This window comes from Bubalus kerabau, chromosome 2 (genome assembly GCF_029407905.1).
Source record: "Bubalus kerabau isolate K-KA32 ecotype Philippines breed swamp buffalo chromosome 2, PCC_UOA_SB_1v2, whole genome shotgun sequence".
NCBI lineage: Eukaryota > Metazoa > Chordata > Mammalia > Artiodactyla > Bovidae > Bubalus > Bubalus kerabau.
Window position 1 is genome coordinate 146007217 of NC_073625.1, and position 27146 is coordinate 146034362.

A 27146-nucleotide genomic window follows, 5' to 3' on the forward strand; every position below is an offset into this window, starting at 1 on the left:
GGTGTTAGTTCTAAAAGGTCTTGTAGGTCTTCATAGAACCATTCAACTTCAGCTTCTTCAATGTCACTGGTTGGGGCATAGACTTGGATTACTGTGATACTGAATGGTTTGCCTTGGAAACGAACAGAGATCATTCTGTCATTTTTGAGATTGCATCCAAGTACTGCATTTCAGACTCTTTTGTTGACCATGATGGCTACTCCATTTCTTCTGAGGAATTCCTGCCCACAGTAGTAGATATAATGGTCATCTGAGTTAAATTCACCCATTCCAGTCCATTTTAGTTTGCTGATTCCTAGAATGTCGACATTCACTCTTGCCATCTCTTGTTTGACCACTTCCAATTTGCCTTGATTCATGGACCTGACATTCCAGGTTCCTATGCAATATTGCTCTTACAGCGTCGGACCTTGCTTCTATCACCAGTCACATCCACAGCTGGGTATTGTTTTTGCTTTGGCTCCATCCCTTCATTCTTTCTGGAGTTATTTCTCCACTGATCTCCAGTAGCATATTGGGCCCCTACTGACCTGGGGAGTTTCTCTTTCAGTATCCTATCATTTTGCCTTTTCATACTCTTCATGGGGTTCTAAAGGCAAGAATACTGAAGTGGTTTGCCATTCCCTTCTCCAGTGGACCACATTCTGTCAGATCTCTCCATCATGACCTGCCCATCTTGGGTTGCCCCACGGGCATGGCTTAATGTCATTGAGTTAGACAAGGCTGTGGTCCTAGTGTGATTAGATTGACTAGTTTTCTGTGAGTATGGTTTCAGTGTGTCTGCCCTCTAATGCCCTCTTGCAACACCTACTATCTTACTTGGGTTTCTCTTCCCTTGGGCATGGGGTATCTCTTCAGGGCTGCTCCAGCAAAGTGCAGCCGCTGCTCTTTACCTTGGACGAGGGGTATCTCCTCACCGCCGCCCTTCCTGACCTTCAGTGTGGGAGAGCTCCTCTAGGCGCTCCTGTGCCAGAGCAGCCACTGCTCCTTGGAGGTGGGGTTGGTCCTCCTGGCCGCGCCCCGGCCTCGGGCGTGGGGTTGGTCTTCCTGGCCGCCACCCCTGGCCTGGGACTTGGGTAGCTCTTCTCAGGGTCTAATTTCTCAAATTGAGTTTACTGATCATGGTATCAAATTTTTTTTTTTTAATAAAATATAAGCATTGTTCTCTGGCATTCCAATGTATTATTGTAACATCATAAATAAGATACCTTTATTTAACTATAGTTCAAACATGGATTTTTCTATAAATCTGGTAATGGGGAAATTAAAATCTAGTTTGGCTCTGCTTTTCTCTGCTTTGCATATTTAAAGATAAAATGGATATCAAATTAATTTTGCAAAAAACACCACCACAATAGGGATAAAGTTTTACTCTGAAGGTAAATGATTCACTAAATTTTGTCCACTGTGTAGGAAAGAGTTAAAAAACTTATGCATGCTCACCTTAATGTTACATTCATAAAACTAACAATGGTAGCTTAGAAGCCATTTTGCAGAACAGATTTTTAGATAGTAGGATATCCTTACACCTGGGGAAATGTTAGTACTGTTACTCCAGCTCACAGGGGAAAGTTATTTATGACATTCTGGGAGCAAGATGCTTGCTAAACTTAATGAAGCTATGCGGAAAGTAAGCTGCTTGTTTAGTCAGCTGCTGCACAGTTCAGAGTCCAAGTATATTGCGTGTGTTGTAAATGTACTGTGAAATAGGTCTCCTGGTTGCATTATGGAATAATGAGTTTATAGAAACCTCAGGCCAAGTCTTATATAGATCAGGTTCTCACGTTCTGTGTCCTTTTTTGCTGACTCTTTGCATATGGAGGAGGAAGGATGTATGGTTCGGTTCTTCATTCCAGGAAAAGACATATCATGTATGTTCTTTCTTGGTGACTTGGAAGAAAACTTTTTAAGGCAAATATAAATATTTTTCCTATTAAAAAAATCAAACCTCAAATTTTAAGTAAATATTTACACTTCTCCACAGTGAAGGCGTGGGCTTCACTTATAATCCCAGTATTTAGAAGTGATCATAGTTAATATTTTGGATTTGATTTACTTCTCTGTCATTTACTATGCTGTATAATCTTGTCTTAGTTTTCTGTTCTGCAAAATGAGGATAAAAAATATTTTATTTAATTCTCACAACTCTGGGAAGTAAGTGAATTGATGTAGTGCTTAGAACAGTACCAGACATGTGTAAGTATTAGATCTTATTATTAAGTAGTCTTCCACATGATTTTATATAAAATTGTGTTCATACCTGAGAGTGTGCGCATTTTTAGGCAATGTTTTAGTGGGATATTCTTATAGTAGTTAGATGGCTCTGCTTATTTTTTTGCTAGACAACTTAGCAATCCCAGAAACTGATTCTTTTAGAGCCAGTTATTGGACTTACTATGTACAGAACAGATGATTGCACTTTGCCTTTGTAAACTCGTAAAATTTAATGAGTGGCCTCTTGATTCTGTCTACTTCTGTTTTTGTTCTGGCTTTTTTTTTTTTAACCTAACTCTTCTCATCATCATTTGAATCCCAAGAGATGTATGTGGAGTTTTTATTCGTGTTTAACTTTCTTTTAAAGAATATGGTCAGTAATCTTGATGGCATTGAGGGGAGGGTGGGAAAATGGGAGAAGGTATCAGCGTGGGGGAAATAGGCCTGATTTTGAGGAAGCAGGTTTTATAGACAATTTGGAACCAACTAATTAATTATAATTATTTTGACCTAAAAAAAAACTTAAAAGGTTTTGTAAGACTGTGTAAAACTTGATACTAAAGTGTTACTGCTACTGCTAAGTTGCTTCAGTCGTGTCCGACTATGTGCAACCCCATAGACGGCAGCCCACCAGGCTCCACAGTCCTTGGGACTCTCCAGGCAAGAACACTGGAGTGGGTTGCCATTTCCTTCTCCAATGCAAGTGTTAAGTGGATATATATTTTTTTAATTTCAGGTTTAAGAAACTGGCTTGAGGGACTCCCTGGCAGTCCAGTGATTAAGACTCCAAGTCACTACTGCAGGGGACTGGGGTTCTCTGTCTAGTCTCTAGTCAGGGAACTAAAATCCTGCATGCTGCATAGCATGATCAAACATTTTTTTTAATGTATTTTTAAAAAAAAAGAAATTGGCTTGATACTAGAAAATAAAGTATAGAAATGAACTGTTATTTCTAGAGGGAGTGATATAATAAAAGCACTCTATGGATTCAAAATTATAGAAGCTTTTAAAATATGTTTATAAATGATCCAAAAAGTTAAGTTTGAAAAGTTTGCAGTTAGTTAGCAGTGGTGGAGAAGGCAATGGCAACCCACTCCAGTACTCTTGCCTGGAAAATCCCATGGATGGAAGAGCCTAGTGGGCTGCAGTCCATGGGGTCGTGACTGAGCGACTTCCCTTTCACTTTTCACTTGCATGCATTGGAAAAGGAAATGGCAACCCACTCCAGTGTTCTTGCCTGGAGAATCCCAGGGACAGTGGAGCCTGGTGGGCTGCCGTCTGTGGGGTCGCACAGAGTCGGACACGACTGAAGCGACTTAGCAGAAGCAGCAGCAACAGTAAGTGGATGCAAAAGCTGTGAAGAGTAAGTTACAGGAGGAGCTCACACACCTGAGAGGAGACAAAATGTGAGGTTGAGGTGAGACCTTAATGTTAAGCTCACCCAGCCTATAGTTTCCCTCCAGTTGCACTTCCGTCTCTAAGTGAGGAGAGGTGTTATGTGCTCTTTTCTCTTACTCTGATTCCCTCTCTCTTAACTTTTTTACTGGCGACATGGAAATCCAACATGACAGAGATCCAGGAGTGCCTCTCCATGTCCCAGTATCCGTTAGTACAAAAATGTCATCATATATCCCTTTCCTTCTTCTTTGGATTTAAAATATGGTATATGCACTGTCAGGCACTGCTGAAAAATGATTGCACTGGCTCCTTAAACATACACCAGTCAAAGACCATTATCCCAAAAGCTAAAAAAATACTGGACCCAGTAGTAGAAGTATTGGAAACAAAGTGGATATTATTATCTGTTCCAAACTGACATAACCGTCATTATATCCACAGGGTGTTAGCAACCCTGAAGAAACACTAAGGAGGAGGATTTTAGGAGGTCAGATTCTTCAAGGACCAGTTTAGATCTCATCTTCATACTTCTTACTTCAGCTGACAGTGATCCCATCAGCTTCTGTGTAGCTACTTAATTAATCTTCTGGGGTTCCAGGAATATAGTCTGTTTCTTTGTATCTCTCAAACTGACTTCTCTCACATGGTAGAAACTCAGTACATTGTTGGTTCTTAAGCAGTTGAAGAGATTCAGTGATGGGACAGAAGCCAGCCTGGAAAGGGTGAGTACAGGGTGGGTGCATACAGGGAGCTAAGTTGCTTGTGTATTGGTTTTAGAGCCAGACAGATCTGGTATGAAGCCTGTTTCTGTACTTTTTAGCTCTTTTATGTTGGGAAAATTTATGCAAACTGTGTTTATTCCTCTATAAAATGGAGATGATGATAGATAGTTACCGATTTATTATGAGGATTAGTTAGAGATACTCTATAAAAATACATAATAAAGTCCATAATATGTGCTTAGTACAGTGGTAGCTGTTACTGGTATATTACTGGAACCTGATACTTTAATGAAAAGTACAGGTAAGGTGAACATGATTTTATTATGAAATCATCTATCACATGTGAGAGGCCTAAAATAGAAGCCCATTATAATAGGGAAGGTGTAAACATACCTTGCTACCTGAGTATTAGAGGCTGAAATTATAAATATATTAAAAAACAATTTAGGTAAATTTATGGATGAAAGGTTAAGTTTCATTCAGAGTATTTTTTGAATGTATGTAGGTGCCTGTATGCCTGGTATTGCCTGGGCATTGTGAATATATTATGAGTAGTAAATCCTGGTGGGATTATTGCAAGAAGTATGGGTAAATACTGTATCCCAAATGACTCCCAGTGGAGTTCTTGTCAGGTGCTTCCCAGATCACTGACTTGATTCAGTATGTTAAGTCCGAGCTTTCTCTCCTTTCTAAGATACACATATGTAAACTTAATCTAGAAATCTAGAGCTGTAGATGTCTATCTTGGCTAATTATATAGTTCCTCACTGACGGGCGGCCCCTTTTACTTGCATTGACCCTTTCATATACCAGTCAGGGCAGTACAGAGTGAGTTAATGCTGATACTTGAAAGGCACTCATCTGACTCAGACCTTTGACTTGGTGAAAGAGGTCAGTGTGGTGTAAACCCAAACAAGGAAATGGGTTCCTGTCAGGGAGGAAACATTCATTCTGTCTCCCTCTGCCTCCCTTGTACACTAAGAACTTGAGATCAGAAGAGCTATATTACTAAATCTTCTTTGTGATTCATTATAATTAAATGAATTTGGTGGAAGAGGAAATTTTAATTTTTTGGAGGTATACCTTCATTAGTTAATTAATATACTTACCTTATTTAGTTGCTTACTTGCTGTTTTTGCCTACCTGGATCCCCTTGTGTCTTTCCTTTTACTTACCAGGGCAATGTTAGATTTTACAAGGTTTGTAGAAGCCAAGTTAAATAAATACTAAATTGAATGGCCCATTGTTTATTTTGGAGATAAATTGTTAATCTTGGCCAGTTTTGGTGCTTTTCTTTTTGTTAAGGCAAGTAACTCACAGGGAGATAAGGTTCTTGGCATTTCTGTCTTATTTAGAAAATAAATTGACTTAAACTGTTTGGAGAGTCACTAAATTGTATGTGTGTGTGTAAAACTGTTTTCATTGCCTTAAAGAATTGAAAATAATAGTTATTGCATAATGAAATCATTATGTGATCTATAACCATAAGATTTTTTTAGAAATATTATACTTGCATAAAAATCTACAAAGATTACATTGATTTTGAAGGTTTAATATTATCCCAAATAAAAAATATATACATTGAGTTTTATTGAGTTAACTGGCCTAATTCTTAGGAACTAACAAAATCTGATTTTAACTGAAGCTAGTTATTTTAAGCCTGGCAATTAATTCTTCAAAAAATGTAGTAACTTTTATGAAATTGTATACCTTCTTTAGCCCAATGAAAAGCAACTTATACAGTGTTTAATAAGGACATTTATCTTTCAAAATTATAATCCTTATACATTTGATAATAAAAGTTAAAAGCATTTCAGTTAAACTTTCAATTCAGGACTTTTGGTAGCCATTTTTTAAATTCTGATTAAAAAAAAAAGAAGACAGATATTAAACATCTGTAAAATCCAGATGACCCACAGTCTTCAATTTAAGTAACAAACCTTTTATCAGTACTGTTTTCTAATTAAAAAAAAGACTTATCTTAGTTTAATGCCTAACTGAGGTGATGAAAAAGCAGTTTTAAAAGAGTTAGGTAGTAGGCACTAGGAATAAAAACAAAAATAAATGAGACCTAATCAAACTTACAAGCTTTTGCACAGCAAGGGGAAACCATAAAAAAATGAAAAGACAACCTACAGAATGGGAGAAAATATTTGCAAATGATGCTACAGATAGGGGCTTAATCTTCAAAATATACAAACAGCTTATACAATTCAGCAACAAAAAGACAACCCAATTGAAAAACTGTCAGAAGATCTTAATAGACAGTTCTCCAAAGAAGACATACAGACAGCCAATAGGCAACATGAAAAGATGTTCAACATCACTAATTATTAGAGAAATACAAATCAAAACTCAGTGAGGTGCCACTTAACACCAGTCAGAATGGCCATCATTAAAGTATCTACAAATAAAAATGCTGGAGAGGGTGTGGAGAAAAGGTAACCCTCCTGTACTGCTGGTGGGAATGTAAGTTGCTGTAACCACCATGGAAAACAGTGTAGAGGTTCTTCAAAAAACTAAAAATTGCCATTTGATCCAGCAATCCCACTCCTGGGCATATACCTGAACAAAACTATAATGCAAAAAGGTGCATGCACCCCTGTGTTTATAGCAGCACCATTCACAGCAGCCAGGTAATGGAGACTGCCTACATGTCCATCAACAGATGAATGGGTAAAGAAGATGTGGTACATATATACAATGGATATATTGTAATCTATATATGCAGTGGATAAACTGTAATGGGAAAGAATATTAAAAATAGAATGTATGTGTATAACTGAGTTACTTTCCTGTACAGCAGAGATTGGCACATACTGTCAATCAACTGTACTTCCAATTAAAAAAATAAAAGAGTAAGGTAGTAAATACAAAAAATCTTAAGTAATACATATGTTCTTTGTTTTGGTCATTTTATAGTCGATACACACATAATTTGCCATCTCTTTTTAACTGAACATTGAAAGTTAATCTTGAATCCTCCCATTTTCAAAAATTTAAGTGAATATGTTTATTTCTACTAGGGACATAAACTATTTTGAATTCTGTGCTTATCTTAAATCAGTCTTTAAGGTGATGTGTGCCAAGTCGCTTCAGTTGTGTCCAACTGTGTGCGACCCTGTGGACTTTAGCCCACAAGGCTCCTCTGTCCATGGGATGCTCTAGACAAGAATACTGAAGTGGGTTGTCATGCTTGCCTCCAGGAGATCCTCCTGACTCAGGAATCAAACCCGCATCTCTTAAGTCTCCTGCATTGGTCGACATGTTCTTTGCCACTAGCGCCACCTAGGAAGCCCCAAAGGAATAAATAAGGGACTAATACTCATACCTTAATTTTTCATCCTTTCTAATGAAAATTTTAGATCATCTATTTGAAGAATTATGTTGATTCAGAATCTTTAGCAAGTTATGTTTGTTACTTGATGGGTGTATCAGTATGATTACTTTAAAATGCAGTATCAGAAATGTATTTTTTCCAGAAAACTGATATTAATGATTTAAAATTTTTATTGCAGCTAGAACGAGTAAATCTGTCTGCAGCTCAGACACTGAGAGCAGCTTTCATTAAGGTGAGGCACAGATAATTTATTATTATGGTGGTTAAAATGTATCTTATAAAGAAATCTAAATACCATGTCATAAATGTCAGTTTATTTTTTTAACCTTTCTTTTTGGGTACCTTTCTCTTTTGTTTTTGTTCTGCTGTTTAGTGAAAACCTTTTCAGTCATCTTGTGTCTGTTTTAGTGTATACTTTTAAAGCTTAAAACACTTCTAAAAAGTGAGTTGTAACAAGTGCTCTTTCAGTAGCATTCAGCTCTTCATCACTTTGTGCTTTTAAACTGACTTCTTCAGAATGTTTTCTCTTTAGCTTTAGAGTATATTTTAAAATTCTGTTTTATTTGACGTATTCAAAACTTTTATAAAGTTAAACCCAAAGATTTTCTTCATGCTCTTTTTAACTATAGAACGTAAGTGTAAAACTGTGTTTTGAGTGGGAAAATAAGAGCTCTGTGTTGATCACATCAAGGATATTTTGAGGATCAGCTGAGTCACTCAGGGTGAACTTTTTCATTGTCTTATTGTTTCATTGCCCTTAAGATGTTAAGTTGATAATCCCTAACTTACATGTTGCTGTTGAGCATTTAAAACATAGCAAGTTCAAATTGAGTTGTACTCCAGGTTTATAAGCAACTCAGTAATATGTATAATGTTGATTGCATGTTGAAATGATAATATTTTGGGTGTACTCTTAAAATAACTTCATGTGTTTTTTCTTTCTATTTTTTTAATGTGGCTACTAAAAATTTTAAATCAGATAGGCTCCTACCAAATATTTCTATTGGATAGCCCTACTCCACTTACTGAATGCAGCCTTTCATATAAGACTTAATCCATTTCATCCTAAATACATATCCATCCCAAGTCACTTCAGTTGTGTCTGACTCTTGTGATACCATGAACTGTAGCCTGCCAGGCTACTCTGTCCATGGGATTCGCCAGGCAAAAATACTGGAGTGGGTTGCCATTTCCTTCTCCAGGGTATCTTCCCGACCCAGGGATTCAACCCACGTTTGATCCTCTTGTATCTCCTTCACTGGCAGGCAGGTTCTTTACTACTAGCGCCCCCTGGGAAGACCTAAATACATGTCAGGATACCCAAATTTTGATTTTTATTTACTTTTTGTGTGTTTTCTCCCTTCAGTAGCTAAAACAACTTATATTTCAAGTATTTTAATGTTTAAATCTAGAATAAATTTATAGCTGAGTCTCATTGGAGTTGAAACTGTGAATATTCAGCTTGATTTCTTTTTATGGCAGAGGTTAGCTTATTGATACCTCGCTTACCTGGTAGCATAAATAATGCCGTTAGACATCGATTTCACTACTAGAAATTACATTTTGTGTATTATTGATCAGTACTATTTTGATGTAATACTCTAAATGCAGTGCCCGTATACACAGGCATACTAATTTTATTTAAATATATCCTGCCAAATCATTGGATTAATGAAGAGAATGAATGAAGCAGCACCATCCTTAGTGGAGTTTTTTGTTGTTTATTTGTTTTTCGTTTTCTTCTTTGCATTAAGTATCAGTGTGATTTGGAATGGTATATTTGGTTGTCAGGGTGGCATCATAGGGACTATTTTAAGGTTATCTTTGTGGCCAAAGAGGAAAAGTGATCTGTTACACACTGTAGTATTGATAAGGCAAAAGGGTTTTTGGCTTTTCTGATACCAAGAAGAGAGAGAAACTTCTCCTGTGTGTCCTCATAAGGAAGACTCACTCTGAAGTATTTATTATATACCCACTGACAGTCATAAAAGACATAAAATAATGAACTTTATTAAGCTTTTCCTTGTAATATCCTTATATATAACCTGACATTTGAACTCTCAAGTATAATTAAAAAAGCAAACTGTTTTAAGTATGTGGTTATGATAAATCTGGTTAAATATGATAGATCTGCATAAATTTTATTCATGGCACTGATTCTTTTTTTTTTAATTTATTTTAATTGGAGGCTATTTACTTTACAATGTCGTGGTGGTTTTTGCCATACACTAACGTGAACCAGCCACGAGTATGCTTGTGTCCCGCCGTCCTGTACCCCCCTCACACCTCCCTCCCCATCCTCTCTCTCTGGGTTGTCCCAGTGCACCAGCTTTGAGTGCCCTATTTCACGCATCGAATTTGGACTGGTCATCTATTTCACATATGGTAATATACGTGTTTCAGTGCTATTCTCTCAAATCATTCCACCCTTGCCTTCTCCCACAGAGTCCAAAAGTCTGTTTTTTACATCTGTGTCTCTTTTGCTGTCTTGCATATAGGGTCGTCATTACCATCTTTCTAAATTCCTTATATATGTGTTAATATATTTTATTTGTGTTTTTCTTTCTGACTTATTTCACTCTGTATAATAGGCTCCAGTTTCATCCACCTCATTAGAACTGACTCAAATGTGTTCTTTTTAATGCTGAGTAATATTCCATTCACGACAGTGTGATCACTCACCTAGAGCCAGACATCCTGAATGCAAAGTCAAGTGGGCCTTAGGAACCATCACTATGAACAAAGCTAGTGGAGGTAATGGAATTCCAGTTGAGCTATTTCAAATCCTAAAAGGTGATGCTATGAAAGTGCTGCACTCAATATGCCAGCAAATTTCTAAAACTCAGCAGTCGCCACAGGACTGGAAAAGGTCAGTTTTCATTCTAGTCCCAAAGAAAGGCAATGCCAGAGAATGCTCAAACTACCACACGATTGCACTCATCTCATGCTAGCAAAGTAATACTCACAGTTCTCCAAGCCAGGCTTCAAAAGTACAAGAACCGCAAACTTGCAGATGTTCAAGCTGGATTTAGAAAAGGCAGAGGAACCAGAGATCAAATTGCCAACATATGTTGGATCATCAGAAAAGTGAAAGAATTCCAGAAAAACATCTACTTCTGCTTTATTGACTATGCCAAAGCCTTTGTGTGGATCACAACAAACTGTTGAAAAGTCTTCAAGAGATGGAATACCAGACCACCCGACCTGCCTCGTGAGAAATCTATAAGTAGATCAAGAAGCAACAGTTAGAACTGGACATGGAACAACAGACTGGTTCCAGATAAGGAAAGGAGTACGTCAAGGCTGTGTATTGTCACCCTGCTTATTTAACTTACACGCAGAGTACATCATGAGAAACACTGGACTGGATGAAACAAATTGGAATCAAGATTGCTGGGAGAAATAGCAATAACCTCAGATATACAGATGACACCATCCTTATGGCAGAAAGTGAAGAAGAACTAAAGAGCCTCTTGATGAAAGTAAAAGAGGAGAGTAAAAAAGTTGGCTTAAAGCTCAACATTCAGAAAACTATGATCATGGCATCTGGTCCCATCACTTCATGACAGATAGATGGGGGAGACAGTGGAAACAGTGACAGACTTTATTTTGGGGGGCTCCAAAATCACTGCAGATACTGACTGCAGCCATGAAATTAAAAGACGCTTGCTCATTGGAAGAAAAGTTATGACCAACCTAGACAGCATATTAAAAACAGAGACATCACTTTGCCGGCAAAGGTCCATCTAGTCAGAGCTATGGTTTTTCCAATAGTCGTCGTGTATGGATGTGAAAGTTGGACTATAAAGAAAGCTGAGTGCTGAAAAATTGATGCTTTTGAACTCTGGTGTTGGAGAAGTCTCTTGAGAGTCCCTTGGACTGCAAGGAGATCCAACTAGTCCATCCTAAAGGAAATCAGTTCTGACTATTCATTGGAAGGCCTGATGCTGAATCTGAAACTCAGTACTTTGGTCACCTGATGTGAAGAACTGACTTATTTGAAAAGACCCTGATTCTGGGAAAGATTGAAGGCAAGAAGAGAAGGGGTCGACAGAAGATGAGGTGGTTAGGTGGCATCACCGACTCAATGCACATGAGTTTGAGTCAATTCCAGCAGTTGGTGATGGACAGGGAGGCCTGGCGTGCTGCAGTCCATGAAGTCACAAAGAGTTGGACACGACTGAGTGACTGAACTGAACTGAATATTCCATTGTGTATATGTACCACAACTTTCTTATGCATTCATCTGCCAGTGGACATCTAGGTTGCTTCCATGTCCTAGCTGTTGTAAACAGCATGGCACTGATTTTTAATTAGGGATAGTGAGAGTTATTTGGAGGAAAGTATATTAGTTTTGCATTGATTTATTCTTAATTACTGTATTCTGGTGAAAATTTCAAATGATTTTAAAGGAGGGCATGCATTAAAAACATTAAGATTTTTGTGATTTTTAAACTTTAACTTACTTGGAAAAAAAACATGCCTAGCCATATGTCTGTATTTATATCCAGTTATAGTTTCATGTTTCCAGTTCTTGGTTCATAGCACCAGTGATATTTATCAAGCTTTAATACCTATTTTTGTTATTTGGAGAAAAATAATTTTTCCCAAGATACTAGTGATTATTATCTCTTATGATATCGATCCTGCTTTCCCCTCTGGGAGGTTTCTGATAATGTTAAGGATCATTGATCCCAAGAGAGGGTATTCATAAAAGTTGGATAGCACAAAGTTTAAGATTGTATTCTGAAGGAAAACTTGAAGGTATAGATACAGTGTCTGATTTAAGGGTTTTTCAGTTAGAGTCACTGGTTATGTTTGAGGCCTCTAAGATAAAAAGTAGCATAACTAGGACGTCAGCCAGAAGATGCTAAACTACTGTTCCCAGAGTATGTGCTAAGCTACCTCGGGACCCCGCAGAAAACTCAGAGGGGGTCATGAGATATTTTCAACATTTGAAGGAATAGAGTGATTTCAACATTAGCTTGACACTGTGTGAACTACTAGCTTGAGATAGTTTGCAGTTTCAACATCTTCAACTGGGCTGCATTCCTTTCAGTGATGTCATATCTTTTTGAAACTGGACTTTGGCCACTGCTGTTGATAGAAAGCAAGTTCACAAGAAAATCAATGTACAATAGGAAATTAATAACATTTGAGAAATCGTGCAGTGCCCAACAGGTTCTCACATCTCATTAATAAAATAAATCATGGTTATTTAAGAATAAATAAAATATTTTTCTTTCAATTCATGTGATTTTTAAAGGCTACTGAATTGTTAGGATGTAAGTACTTACTAAAGTTGTTTGAACTTTACTTAGTGCACAGCAGTGTTAGGTATTTCAGTATTTCTTTTGGCACTGAGAACACTGAACTAAGAAAAAGTAGGGACATCTGTGAGGACTTGAATGCTGCAACTATGGCATGTGAGGGCTTCAGACGAACTGGGTACTGAAAGTGTTCTTCTCAGACTTGCAGAAGCGTTTTATTTTTTCCATACTTTATTATAACTTAACCAAAGAAGTTGTATTTTTCTGTTGACATTCTCTGGAAGCACATAGAAAATCCCCCACTTTCTAAGATAATTCATTGTGTAGGTAGATTTAATGTTACTCAGAGAAAATAAACCACTCTTACCAAATACTGGCTTGTTTCACTCTTACCAAATAACTATGTTATTTTGTGGCAGTTTACCAAATTAATAATGTTGACACCATCATAAGCCTTTTTTGTACAGCTTATCTTTCAACAACTCTTTTTATTAAAATAGATTCTTAAATACATTCATGAGAGGGAAAATCAAACAGGTTTTAAAGAAGAAATCAGTAGGACATACTTTATTAACTGTCTAAATGACTTTCCTGTAAGCATTTGAGAACAGTTAAAATGATCCCAGGATTGAACTAAATGTGTATGTTTTCTTTTCTGCTTTCATCCCACAACCTTTCAGTTTTTGGTACTTGAAATCTAATAAGAAGCAACATGTTATAATATAAAGAGCTGAAGAAAGCTAAAACTGCAGTGGTTCCAGAACTGAGGAGGCAGAGGCTAAACATAACTTGGTCTGTCAGGAGGCAAATAGATTGCCATTTGATAGATCATATTTACTATGTAGTACCAGGGCAAAAAAAGAGAGGAAATTATCAGCATAATGATTAATATTGGCAGGCATCCTAAAAGAAACAGAGTGTGATTACAAAAATTTTTAAAAATAGTAAAATGGGGCAGAATTACAAGGGAAAATCCAAATCTTGAAAACTAACTTTGGTAAACTGAGGACTTTTTATGTTCAATCTTGAAATGGCTAGAAGATTTTAGTGCCCTAGGGAATGTAAGTAACAGAATCAATGCAAGCTCATTAGTGAAACAAGCTCAGGAGGTAGTAAAAGGATTAATGGTTTTCTGAAAGCTAGTGAAGGAAATAATATTCTTGCTGCAAAAATAAAGTAGGAAATGAAAATCATTGTGTGAGAATGTAGTTAAGGAATCATATAGCTTCAATAAAACTTCCAAAATGAATCCTGGTTTTTTTTGTTGTTGTTTTTCCTGAAAGTTTGTTAATTTAAATGCAGAGAATCTGAAGGAAAAAAATTGGTGAGATGAGTTACTGTTTGATTTTCAAGTTGAAATATTGCTTAATGAAAAAGAGCTAAAAATCTTCAGTGTTTTTAAACTCTTGAAAAAGGTAATTGAAAAACTGTCTTTATGTATATATATACACCTGTACATATATTTACTCTTTATTTCTATGTTTGTTATTAGTTTGATTGCAAGAGAGTATAAATGAGAAGTAGGAAATATTAAATACATTATGTTCAGATGAAAGTTTGGATCATGACTGTAGTAATTTATGAATGCACAAACTCTCCCCACACATAAGTGAATGGCATCACGACGCTTGCTTTGCAAAGATTTCTGCCCTTATTTGTAAGTTGATCAGTTTAAGGAGGTCCTAAGAGATTCTGAATGGTTAGGTTTTGGCTTTAAAATATTGATTCAGTTTCTGTATTTCAAAACTAGCTTTCTCTTTCTTATAGGCTGAAAAAGAAAATCCGGGACTCACACAAGACATAATTATGAAAATTTTAGAGAAAAAAAGTGTAGAAGTCAACTTCACAGAGTCCCTTCTTCGAATGGCAGCTGATGATGTAGAAGGTAATCAGAAAGTCTTGTATAGTTTTCTTACAGATATTGAAAAGCTCTTCCTCCAAATATTTCTTATTGATAAAAGTGGCTCCTCTCCTCCCTTACTCTCCCCTTTCCCTTCTCCTCCCTTCCCTCTTACTGTTAGTGTTATTGTTATTATTTTGAAATGAAAATGGGGGGTTGGTGCAGGAGGTATGAACCCATATAAAATAGAAATGTAGTTCTTTTTATTTTTTGTCAGATTGAGTTACCAGAAGTAAAGCATTTGTTTATGCTGCATGGTTTATTTTTCCCCCTATTAATTAATACGTTTGATGAGTTCTAGTTTAATGAAGAGACAAGCTCTTTGGAATGGTGGTTTTATTTTGTGTTGAGTTTATGTAGATACCAGTTTGAAAGTAATGAGTTTCTTCTTTTTAAACTTTGGTATAGCATGTTTGTGGGGGGTTTTTTTGTTGTTGGCAAGGTAATGTCTCTGCTTTTTATTTATTTATTTATTTTTTAATATAAATTTATTTTAATTGGAGGCTGATTACTTTACAATATTGTATTCAAATATAGGTTTGAGAGAACAATATTACTAATCATCCTTTTGGCCTCTTTTCACATTTTTGCTTTTTAAAATGATTAGAAATGTATGTGTGCTTGGTCACTAAGTCATGTCCAATTCTGCAACCCCATGGACTGTAGCCCACCAGGCTCCTCTGTCTGTGGGATTCTCCAGGCAAGAATACTGGAGTGGGTTGCCATCTCCTTCTCCAGGGGATCTTCCCGACCCAGGGTTCAAACCCATTGTCTACTGCATTTCCTGCATTATCAGGTGGATTCTTTACCACTGAGCCACCTAGAAAGCCCTGGGTTTCACTTCAATTTAGTAGTCATTTTCCCTGTAATTTAGAAAAACATAGAGGTATAATTTCTCATGTTTATTAAGGGAGAACAAAAATAGATGTTTTAACTGATTCTGTAAATTATGAGAAAGTCCTCATTATTATTCTGGATTGAACACCTGGCAGCCTGTCAGGCCAGGTTGTATTGATGAGTTGGTAGAGTTGTAATGTTTGCAAGCCTACAGTGAATCTGGTTGTGAAGTTTTTGCCTTTGCTGCATCTGACTAAACTTCCTTACCAAAGTTGCTGTTTTGTGATACCAAGCCTTATGTTGGACTTTCTATGGTGGTATTTTTGTTTTAAGTGAGATTTCAAGAATGTGCTGAAGACTTTAGTAGGTTTGGAGTTTTGATGTAACGAGCCATTGTATGTTGAATGTAGAGGTTTCTTTAATTAAACTCATATTCACCATTGGCAGATATATATTGCCATTGTATTTGTTACAAATGTCATTACTTACCAAATGTTCCTTGTGAAATGTAACTTGAGAGGCCTGAAAAATTTGATTAAGCCTTCCTTTAAAATTTTATTTATTTCTAAGATTTCATGGAATTTCCATTTATCCCATATTGAAGATGTTCATTTTTTTATCTTCTGATATTTTACTTGGAGAGACCCTAATACAAGTACTGAACTAAGTTAAACTGTAATTAATTCTGCTTTGCAACCTTGTTCTTCCTAGTTTTCTAGCCTTTTATTTCCCCACTCACCTCCTTGACCAACACATTGGAAATTCTTAGACTTGAATTTGGCAGCAAGTTGCATAATATTTTTTACTACGTATTTATTTCATCAGAGTATATGATTGAACGACCAGAGCCAGAATTCCAGGACCTAAATGAAAAGGCACGAGCACTTAAACAAATTCTCAGTAAGATCCCAGATGAGATCAACGACAGAGTGAGGTTTCTGCAGACAATCAAGTAAGCAGCTTTTTGTTTGGTTCTTCTTTTTTTAAGTACTTCAAAAGGACCACTCATTTTAGATGTTTTACTGTGGTATGACATTAATTTTAAGTTGAAATACTAATTTGAAATTAAAAATTTGAAAATTACCATATTTTTTATTAATTTCTAAACTGCCTCTGGCTTCTGAGTATAGTAAAATATTTTAGAATGTTTCATTTAAAAGCAGAATGGAATGTACATAAACTAGAATGCAGTTTGAACTTCGTAAGTGGAAGAATGTAAATGTCAGATTAAAGTGAAGAGGGTAGTTGAAGAGATTGATAACAAAGGATACCAATACTGATTTTTATTTCAGAAATAGTTCACGTTACTAGCATAATGATGTACTGTTAGTTGTAAATAACACTTTCTAATACTGACCAAATTGTGAACCTCCCAAAATCCTTGCATTTGGGATGTAGAGTGAAAGAAATTGAGCTGACACAGTTCAGTTCAGCCAGGAAGCATGCTGATGGGCAGCAGCAAGAAGGGTTCTTCTCAAACAGGGACACAGCACCTCCACCCAGGGGCATTCTCAGGGGTGAGAGGGTGGAGGAGTCAGAAGGGAACTCCAAACGTAATTTCTAGATGAGTATTTTTAAACTAAAGAATCTGATAATTTTCTTTCACCTCAATGGGTAGAACACAAAACTGGGAATAACTAGTGGGACTATCAGTGCAACCTTTTGGTGAAACAAGTAGAAATTGCTAGAAAGGAGTGGGAGGGAAGTTCAAGAGGGAAGGGACAAATGTCTACATGTGGCTGATTCATGTTGTATGGCAGAAACCAACACAGCACTGTAAAGCAATTATCTTCCAATTAAAACAAGTTTTAAAAAAGCAGGTAAGCACTACTGGAACCAGACTTTTTAAAAAATTGCTAGAAAGGAAGGATTTAGCACAAATCTTTTTCTGGAAGAAGCTGCAACATAACATTATATCTTTCAAGAACTGAAGGAGGCTCCCCTGGAATAAATATTACCATACATCTCACAGGAAGAGTGTTCTTTGTAATTCACATAGCAAAATTATATTTTAGCTGATTGGCTACATTTTATTGGGATAGGGGGAGAAGTGTGACCCATTTTAGAAAATGATGGTAATAGGTACCAACTCGGCTATCAAGGAATGACTGTGTTCTTTTTGGTCCTCTGATTGAGTATCAGAAAGTACAAAAGACTACATTGACTAGTCAAAGTCCATGTCACTGAGACTAAGACCTTAAGGTAAATATTTTTACTTTTATTGGCAAGCCTCAGCTTTCTTTAGTAGTTTTTATTACAGATTTTTATTTTCAGTTTTGTGTAAAGTGAACATGTTTGGCCCGTAAAAGGATAATTGTCAGTGATCTCAAACACAGCTGTTTAAACACGTATTTCTAGAATTTTTAAATAATATAATTTATTTCGATAATCATATGCTATATTTCTATAACCTGGTTGGAACTTAAGCAGACTGACTCCAAGGACTTCTCTGGTGCTTGCCAATCATAGAGATTCATAATGTCAATCTAATCAAGTGATTGAAAAAAAGAATGTTCCTGCTGTTTGGAAGAGGCCTGGTAAAGGACATCCTGTATATTGGATGTCAGTAGGTAAGAGGGAAAATAGCGTTGTGGTTGAAACTGGAAGTGAGATGGTATGCCCAGAACCCTCAGCCTGCTATTTTGATACCCTCTTTCCACTTCAAGGACTCCCGGACTCATCTCTGCTAAACCCATTGTTACTCTAAAGAGAGAGAGTTTGAAAACTACTTTACTACCAGCCACATTTTAATCATAAGGAAGTTGATGTCAGGAGTCTCTGAGCTTTGTCCTTAGTCATTGACAGAGGCTGAATTAGGGTCTTGTCTCTCATTTATGGGGCAATAATAGTATTTCAGTTCTGTTTTCTGGAGTGTGCTCTGCACAACTGAATTAAGATTACTGGCAATTAAAATTTATTTTGTATCCATTTTAAGAGGGATAACTTGCCATGGAAATTTTGTTGATAATATGTATTGTTTCTAAGACTGAAATTTAACCATGTGTGTATTAGCATGGGTGGCTATGGCTATTTGTATCACTGACACATATAGATAAATTTTGATATATATTGTTACTGCTGTTAATTGTTTGACAAATTAGTGGATAAAATTGAGCCGAAATAAAAACAGTTTATCCTTCAAGCACAGCATATTGTGCAGTTTTATTTTACTTTCTCATACTTAAGGTGAATATCCTCTTCTCTCATTATTTTAACAATACTTTTCAATATACCTATATCAAATACTTACTGTCTTAGCACTGTACAAAATGCTGTGTGAGAAGGTAACTCCTGTCAGAGGACAAATATCTGTATGTACTGGCAGACCTAGGTTTGACTTGCTAACAGTTTGCTTTGCGACCTTGGTAAGTTGCTTAGCTTCTGTGACTCTAGTTTCTGCCTGTGAAGATGAGGGTAACAATTGTGAATTGAAAATGGTATACGTAGTGCCTAGCACAGAATCTAGCACCACAGCACACAAAGCATTGTGAAATAAGATTTGTTTTTTCCCTCTATGAAGTTGAATAGGAAAAATGATTTGATTAATGTTTGTTTGACTACATTTGAGCTTATGCAAATACTTTATAAAATTAGTTCTTAGGATACTTTCCAATTAATAGATAACTAGTGGAAACTGGATTTAATAGTCCAGAAATCTCTGCATTTAACTCTTTACCCTTATCTATATTTGAATATTCATAGGTGAGGGTTTGTAAGGGTTGGTTTTGATGATGGCCTCAAAATAGCTTTTCCGGGGTGTCCAGTCTAGACCAAACTGAACATACAGCATAGGAATTTCCTTCCTGCAGTATGTTTGTATAAACATAATTACACAAATTTGGGTGACAGAAGTTCTACTGTCCCATGCAAGTTTTTTGTAAGATGTATTGCATTTCTTCTGATGCCTCTTGCCCTTTTCAGTATATATGTTTCCCCAAAGTTGTCCCACTAAATACATGCAAGTTGCTAAAATTCCTTCCTACTCTATCCATCCTATATATCTCTTATCGCAGAATTCATAAACTCCAAACTCTGCTCCATTGTGTCCAACTCTTTGCGACCCCATAGACTGTAGCGTGACAGGCTCCTCTGTCCATGGGATTCTCCAGACAAGAATACTGGAGTGTGTTGCCATGCACTTCTCCAGGGGATCTTCCCAACCCAGGGATGCACTACAATTGTTTTACCCCTCAGGTTTTCCTCAGTTTTTTATTTGTTTAATTGTCTGAAGTTGTGTGTGTGTGTGCACGCGCGCGTGTGCTGGTATTTTCTCTTCAGGACACAAACCCTCAGGTTGTTAACTACCTTCTCTGGCGCAAAGCTTAGTGCTGTAAATGAAGATGCGGTTCTGTGTACACACAGATCATCTAATATTTGACATAAATTGCTGCAGATTATCTTCGAGAAGGCCAGGCCTAGGGACAGACAATCTTGGTCTTTATAAAGCTCTGTGGCAAATAGTGGATCAAAGCTCAACTTTAGGTTCTGAGTTCCCAAACAGTAGTTTCCAAACCTGGTTCATCAGCAGAATCATGTGGGGAGCTTTTTTCTCTTTTGAAGTACAGATTCCCAATATTCCATAAAGTATACTACAAAATATGGTTGTCTATAAACAGCTGTCTGATTGCTGTAATTTGCTTTATTGTATTCCTTTTGAATAAGCTTACTTCAAACCCACAGTATTTGAAGAATCTTCCATATCCAGAGATTGGACATTTTTTAATTTGTTGAAATTGTCATTTTTCTCACATAATAGGATGGTTTGTACGACACCGTCATTAAGCAGTAGGGGGCTTAATGCCTGTCACAGCAATACAGGGATACAGCTTTCCTGAAAACATAAAGGAACAGTTAATGTAACTAAAAATTGTTATTACTAGAGGTCAAAAAAAAAGAGTGGACAGGTATAATTTCTATGTAAACTTATTGTCCTTTTTGAATATCTGATGTTTTAATGTTTTAGCCTGTTACCGACGTGTGACTTACAAGAGGTAATAAGGAAATATTTATTGAAATATTGAATTAGAAGGTCATTACTACTGCAGAATAAACTAAAATGCTTTTTTATACTAAAAGCTTTTATATTTGTAAGTTTTAGAATTTCCATATGCTTATTTACTAAAAATAAACTGTGAAACAGAAAAATCTGGACATGGAGCTTTTTGGTTTTCTTTAAATAGTTTAGCTGAAATGTTTTAAGTATGAAATAACTAAAATCTGACATTTGTGATTAAAAGGTAGGTAATAAAAGGTTGTGTTTTGGGTAGTCTAGACTGATGTTTTACTAATTCATCTCCTTACACTTGCATTGCATTTGAACAGCAAAATTTGTAGCAGTTAACAGCTAAGAGAATGGATATGAAAAAGAGAAGATTTTCCTTAGAGACTGAGAGGCTGTTTGAGAATACAGAATTACAATAAGTTCAGTTTGCTAGAATATTGCTATGAAGTTAGAACACGGAAATTGAAAAGGGCATATATAGAAAAGATGAGAATTTTTAAAAATGATACAGGGATAGGAAGAAAAGTCAACTCAAATGAGAATGATTGATTTCTTCTCTCTTTAGAAAGGGGAGAAAAATGCTGATGCACATGTAGTCAAAGGATGATTGTTGGAAAGGTTAAGGTAGAAGAATATTCTGATTTTGTCTTTCCCAGAAATATAAATATATTTTCTAAGGAAAATAGTGACAGCAAAGATTTGAAAGAGGAGAATATGTGGTTGTTAGAGAGGAGGCTACATAACTGTGTCTTAAGGGAGAAGAGCTACATCTGAGCAGGAAATATTTTAAACATCGAAACTATTATAGGTCTATAATTTGAAGTGTTTTAAATACAGGAATGAGTTACATGTAATAGCAAAATTTCATATAATTGTTCATGAGATAGCAAAAGTGAATAATACAGTTGCTCAAATTCACCTACATGAGAAAGGAAAAGTCATAACAGGAAAAGATGAGAGTCAGAGGTCTCTTATAAATTTGAGTAGGTAATGCTGAATAAAATGAAAATGTTTTGGTAAAGTTGATGTTGTGTAGTATTTCCTCAGCAGTGCTAGAGTAGCTGGGATCACAGGAGGATACAGGCTAAATCCCCCACTTAACCAGCCAGTCAAATATTTGGCTTGATACAGTGTTCATATGGTAATTAAGTATAGTGATTCTTAAACATAGCTGTGTATAGAGACTTCTTTCAAATGAAACTGATTTTAAGAAGATTCTTTTTTTTCCTCACCCAACAGGGATATAGCTAGTGCAATAAAAGAACTTCTTGATACAGTAAACAATGTCTTCAAGAAATATCAATACCAGAACCGCAGGGTAAGTTTAGTAGAAACCTTACAAGCTGCCACCTTAGATGTTGGTTTACATCTAGTTGTTTTATTGAATAATAAGACTGTTGAATTATTGAAAATGGTTTTGTATCATTAATGACTGGATTTGTCCTTGAATTTGAATGTGCTATTAAATGTGTATTTAAGTGAATACTCCTAAAACTGATTATCTGTAATATAAGGTGTATTCTTAATTCTGTGTAATCTTCTGTCTCTGACTTTGGCCTTTGTGTTATTTCTCTTTTCTTACTTGTTTTTTATTTTTTTATTATTATTATTTTTGATGTCTGTAGGCACTTGAACACCAAAAGAAAGAATTCGTAAAGTACTCTAAAAGTTTCAGTGATACTCTGAAAACCTATTTTAAAGATGGCAAGTAAGTATTATCATTTATCCCCCTTTTAAAATTATAAAATTATGTGGCTTTCTATAATACTGAAACCATATGTATTTAACTCTTTTACTATATTATTAATACTTAAGTGAACAACTAAGATAGACTGTTAAAAATGGAAAGGGAGTGTTTGATAATCCAGCCATGACTAGCCTGGAGCTGCAGTTGCAGACTTGTTCTGAAAAGGGCGGATGCAGATACTTGAACTTGGTGCGCTTGCCGCAGCTGTAGCACTTCACCTCCGCCGCTGTAGTGCAGAAGCAGCTGTAGACAATGCGGGAACAAGTGAGCATTTTGTGGCTGCGTTCTAATAAAAACTTACTTTATAGACACTGAATTGAATAATTTTCAACTGTCTCATAATATTATTTTGATTTTTAAAAAATTTTTACTGTTTAAAAATGTACAAGTATTCCTAACTTTCAGGCCATACAGTAGTGAGATTTGGCTTACTGGGCTACTTTACCAACCCCTGAAGCAGTGATTCTCAAACTTTAATAGCCTCAGGGTCATCTGGAGGGCTTGTTATAGACAAAATGTTTTTGGGTCCTACCCAGAGTTTCTGATTCTGTTGGTCTAGGGTGGGCCCAGGAAGTAACATTTCTAAGAAATTTCTAGATGATATGGATGCTACAGGTCTGTTAAGAACTGTTGTACTATAGTTAAAACAGTGGTTCTCAATCCATTTTGCACATTAAAATCACATGTATTCAGTGTTTTAAAATCCCAGTGCCTTGACACCCCACCTTCAGAGCTTCTGATTCCATTGGCTTGAGTGGGCCCAGGCTCAGGTGTTTTTTAAAAGTACTTCATGTGTTTTTAAAGGGCCACAAAAGGTTGTGATCCACTGTCCTAGAAGAGAGGCTTTCTTTAAGACAGAAAGTATACTAAAAAGGTAAATTAGATATTATTTTAAAATCTACATACACTCGGCTACAGAACATTCTAGAAAACCAAAAAATACTATGTGATTTATGTATAATACACGTGTACATACAATGTATAAACGGATCCAAAGGCTATGTCTTCTGCAACCTCATACTTTATAGAGAATTCTTTGTACCTCAAATAGAATTTTGTGGACAAGACCATTTTCTATCAGTGCTTGAAGCAGAAGAATAAACAGTGATTATTTCAGCTATCGTTGGCAGGGAGCTTTAACATCCTGTCCCACCCCTGACATTGTAAGATCCCAATTTCCATGTCAAACTATTACAGTATTATTGTAGTAATATTAAAAAGTAATAAAATACATTAGAATGGTATAATGATTTTCAGAGTCATTTTTAATAGTTCAAACAGATTGAAATATTTCCATTTTATTACAAATTAAAGATACTGAGCTAAATATTATTAATAATTTTGTGTTGTTTAATACTGCTACTCAGGTTGTGTAAAGGAAAATGTACCTTGTTGATTTAGTTTAATAAGCTGGCAGGTGTGTTCTGAAAATAAACTTACACCTGTTTTTCTTTGGTCTCCTCTGCTAAGTCCAAATAACCAAAAAGCACATCAAAAGAATAATTTGCATTAAGGAGATTATTTATGATACTGATTAATTAAGAACAATATGGGATAAGCACATTAAAAGGTAGAAATTCATTTAGAGCATAACTTTGATTAATGTGAAATTATTTACTCTCATCCCTGTTTGTACAGTAGAATCACTTGGGTTCAGTTTTTAAAAATCTTTGTCCTTGGTCCCAAAGTTATTTTTAACAGCTTAAACAGGCATATGGATTATTCAGGTTCCCTGCTACTACTTTTTCTCCGTTCAGCAGCTTCTTTAATTTACCATTATTTGCATATGAATAACATACCACAAGTTTTCTCCCTGTGTCCTCAAAGTTGAAAATTATTAATTAGAGCTTGATCTTTGAGGCATTTTTCAATAGGAGGATGAATTTGCATTGATTCATTTAATTTTTCCTAGGCCCCCTTTGTTGAGGAATGCCTAAGATAAAGATACTGTCAGCCCTTCGTATCCATAGGTTCTAAATCCCTTTGTTATTGTTTAGTTGCTCAGTGTCCAACTCTTTTGCTCCCCATGGACTGTAGCCCTCCAGGCTCCTCTGTCCATGGGATTTCCCAAGCCAGAATGCTGGGGTGGGTAGCCTTCTCCCCATGAGAAGGGGATCTTCCCAACCCAGAGATCAAGCCAGCATCTCCTGCATTGCAGGTGGGTTCTTTACCACCGAGCCACCTGGGAAACTCCAAATCCCTGGATTCAGCCAGTTGAAAATTTTTGTAGAAAGAAATTCCAGAAAGTTTCATGGCATTTATATTGTACTTCAGCTATTTACATTGCATTTACACTATATTAGGAATAACAAGTAATCTAGAGATATTACTGGAGGATGTGTGCAAATACTACACCATTTTATATAAGGCACTTGAGCATCCACAGATTCTGGTTTCTGAGGGGACTCCTGGAACCAGTCGTTCTCTGATACTAAGGGGTGATTGTACAAGCTTTAGCTATGCTCCTGAGAAACTGATAAGGCCACGCAGGGGGACTAGCATCAGCTCTGTGCTCCAGATCACATGAGGATGGGCTGATAGAAAATGTGGTTCAGAATGAAATAATTTTTAAGAACATACTTTTACACATTGTCAACTCTTAAATATTGAAACCACATGATTATTTTGTTTTAAAAGTATATTAATTCTAAAAGTAATTCAATTTTTTTTGAAGGAAGGTAAGGATAGGGATGAATCAGATTCAAAGTAATGAACCTTTTCCCAAGTATCATCCCATTGATATACAAATTTTGAGACTGAATATGGTATTTTAGCAGGTCTTATTTTGATAACTTCTGTGAAACCACAGCTGGAGACTACATTCTACATTCGAATCCTCCTCTTTGGCCAGTTACTTGTTCGACCTATAAAATGAACTCTGGTTGTTGAGGCACCACCCATCATTAGTAGCCCACCAACACCTTATTGCCAGTCAGGACCACTAGGGGGCAGTAACTCCTAGATAGTTTCCAATGATGCAGGACACTTCCAAGCTGGAATAAAAGTTGCTACTCAGTACTAACTTGCATTTGTTGTTGTTGTTGTTCTTAAATAGATTTTATTGCTGCTGCTAGTCGGGCATTTTAAGTATAAATATTTTTAAAGGATTAATTTTTTGGATAAAATTAATACTTACTCTTTTTTTTTTTTGAAACAGGGCAATAAATGTGTTCATAAGTGCCAACCGACTAATTCATCAAACCAACTTGATACTTCAGACCTTCAAAACTGTGGCCTGAGAGTTGTATATGTTAAGAGATGTACTTCTCAGTGGCAGTATTGGACTGCCTTTATCTGTAAATTTTAAAGTTTGACTGTATAAATTATCAATCCCTCCTGAAGGGATTTAATAATCCAGGATGTTGAATGGGATTATTGCCATCTTACACCATATTTTTGTAAAATGTAGCTTAATCATAATCTCACACTGAAGATTTTGCATCACTTTTGCTATTATCATTCTTTTAAGAATTATAAGCCAAAAGAATTTACGCCTTAATGTGTCATTATATAACATTCCTTAAAAAAAGTGTAAATATTGGTGTTTGTTTCTGACATTTTAACTTGAAAGCGATATGCTGCAAGATAATGTATTTAACAATATTTGGTGGCAAATATTCAATAAATAGTTTACATCTGTTAAACATTTCTTTACTTGAAAAAAATGCATATATATATGTGAATATATATATGATCAGAAGACCAAGACAACTTGGTGTAATGTCTAAAGAACTTCTAAGGGGAGCTTATTAGCAGTTTATCGGATAATAAAGCAACAAGAATTCGTATTTTTTTGTCCTTAATCACTCTGGGCAAAAAGTTGATGGAGCTATTTTTGTTAGTTACTATATTTGAGGTACTGAGTATTTTTCCAGCCTTTGTTTTAAGAGACTTATGAGAAGCAGATGGCAGTTTGTAGTGTCTTCACATTCTGCTGCCATTTTTGAGCTCTGTGACAATGTAAGATTAAGTCTTTCTGGTATGCTGGGCCCTAATAAGCTTTGCGCCTTTTTTCCGTAAATAGCCACAACTAATAGTAATTTGAAGCTATACCAATGCTAGTTGGTCTGAAATTGTCATGAGTGTTAATAATATTATATACACTCTTTAAATATGTACAGTTTTGTTTCACCATAGAGAAATTCTAAGGAAATTATGTATCAAGTATTCATGTTAAGTGATTTCATTTTTCAATTATGATAAAATAAAGGAAAAAATCAGAATTTGTTTATCTTTTATAAAGATTTTAAATGTTAAACTAATTTCTGTTGACAATATAAATTTTTTGCTATAATGCAATTCTTTAAAATTTTCCCATTTTAGAAAATAGATTTTTAAAGAATTACTGTCATTAGCAATACAAAAGGAAATCATCCACTTAGCTGTAAACAGGAAACGTGGAGGAAAGCAAAAAAACTGATAGACAATTGAATGAAATATCATAACTTACAGACATGATCCTGATTTTTTTTCTTCAGTGATACTTAGCTAGTAAAACACGTATAATTGGTGATTTTAATACTGTGTATTTTAGGCATAAGCTGTTTTTCACTCTTGGAAGCAGATGAATGGTGATTTGCAAAACAGACTTGTGAATATATGAAGGAAAAAAATATTGCTTTTCTTTTCTTTGAGCAGCAGACTGTTCTAACATGAACGAGTACTATCTGTCTTCCTGTTGTCTTTCCCTCCTTAAGAAAACTCACCTGTTAACTA

General features: G+C 35.8%; 1 protein-coding gene across 5 annotated transcripts in view; it reads left to right on the forward strand.

Annotated features, from left to right (window-relative positions):
* PDCD10 (programmed cell death 10) overlaps positions 1–26074 on the forward strand; it is a 46710-nt gene extending 20636 nt beyond the window's left edge. For all 5 annotated transcript variants that reach the window (XM_055569158.1, XM_055569159.1, XM_055569162.1 and 2 more), the window contains 6 exons: positions 7853–7906; positions 14712–14829; positions 16507–16633; positions 21923–22001; positions 22309–22391; positions 25588–26074. In XM_055569158.1, coding sequence (XP_055425133.1) covers positions 7853–7906; positions 14712–14829; positions 16507–16633; positions 21923–22001; positions 22309–22391; positions 25588–25669 — 543 coding nt within the window. In that variant the 3' untranslated portion in view covers positions 25670–26074. The remainder of the gene's footprint in view (positions 1–7852; positions 7907–14711; positions 14830–16506; positions 16634–21922; positions 22002–22308; positions 22392–25587) is intronic.
* Positions 26075–27146: the final 1072 nt, after the last annotated feature.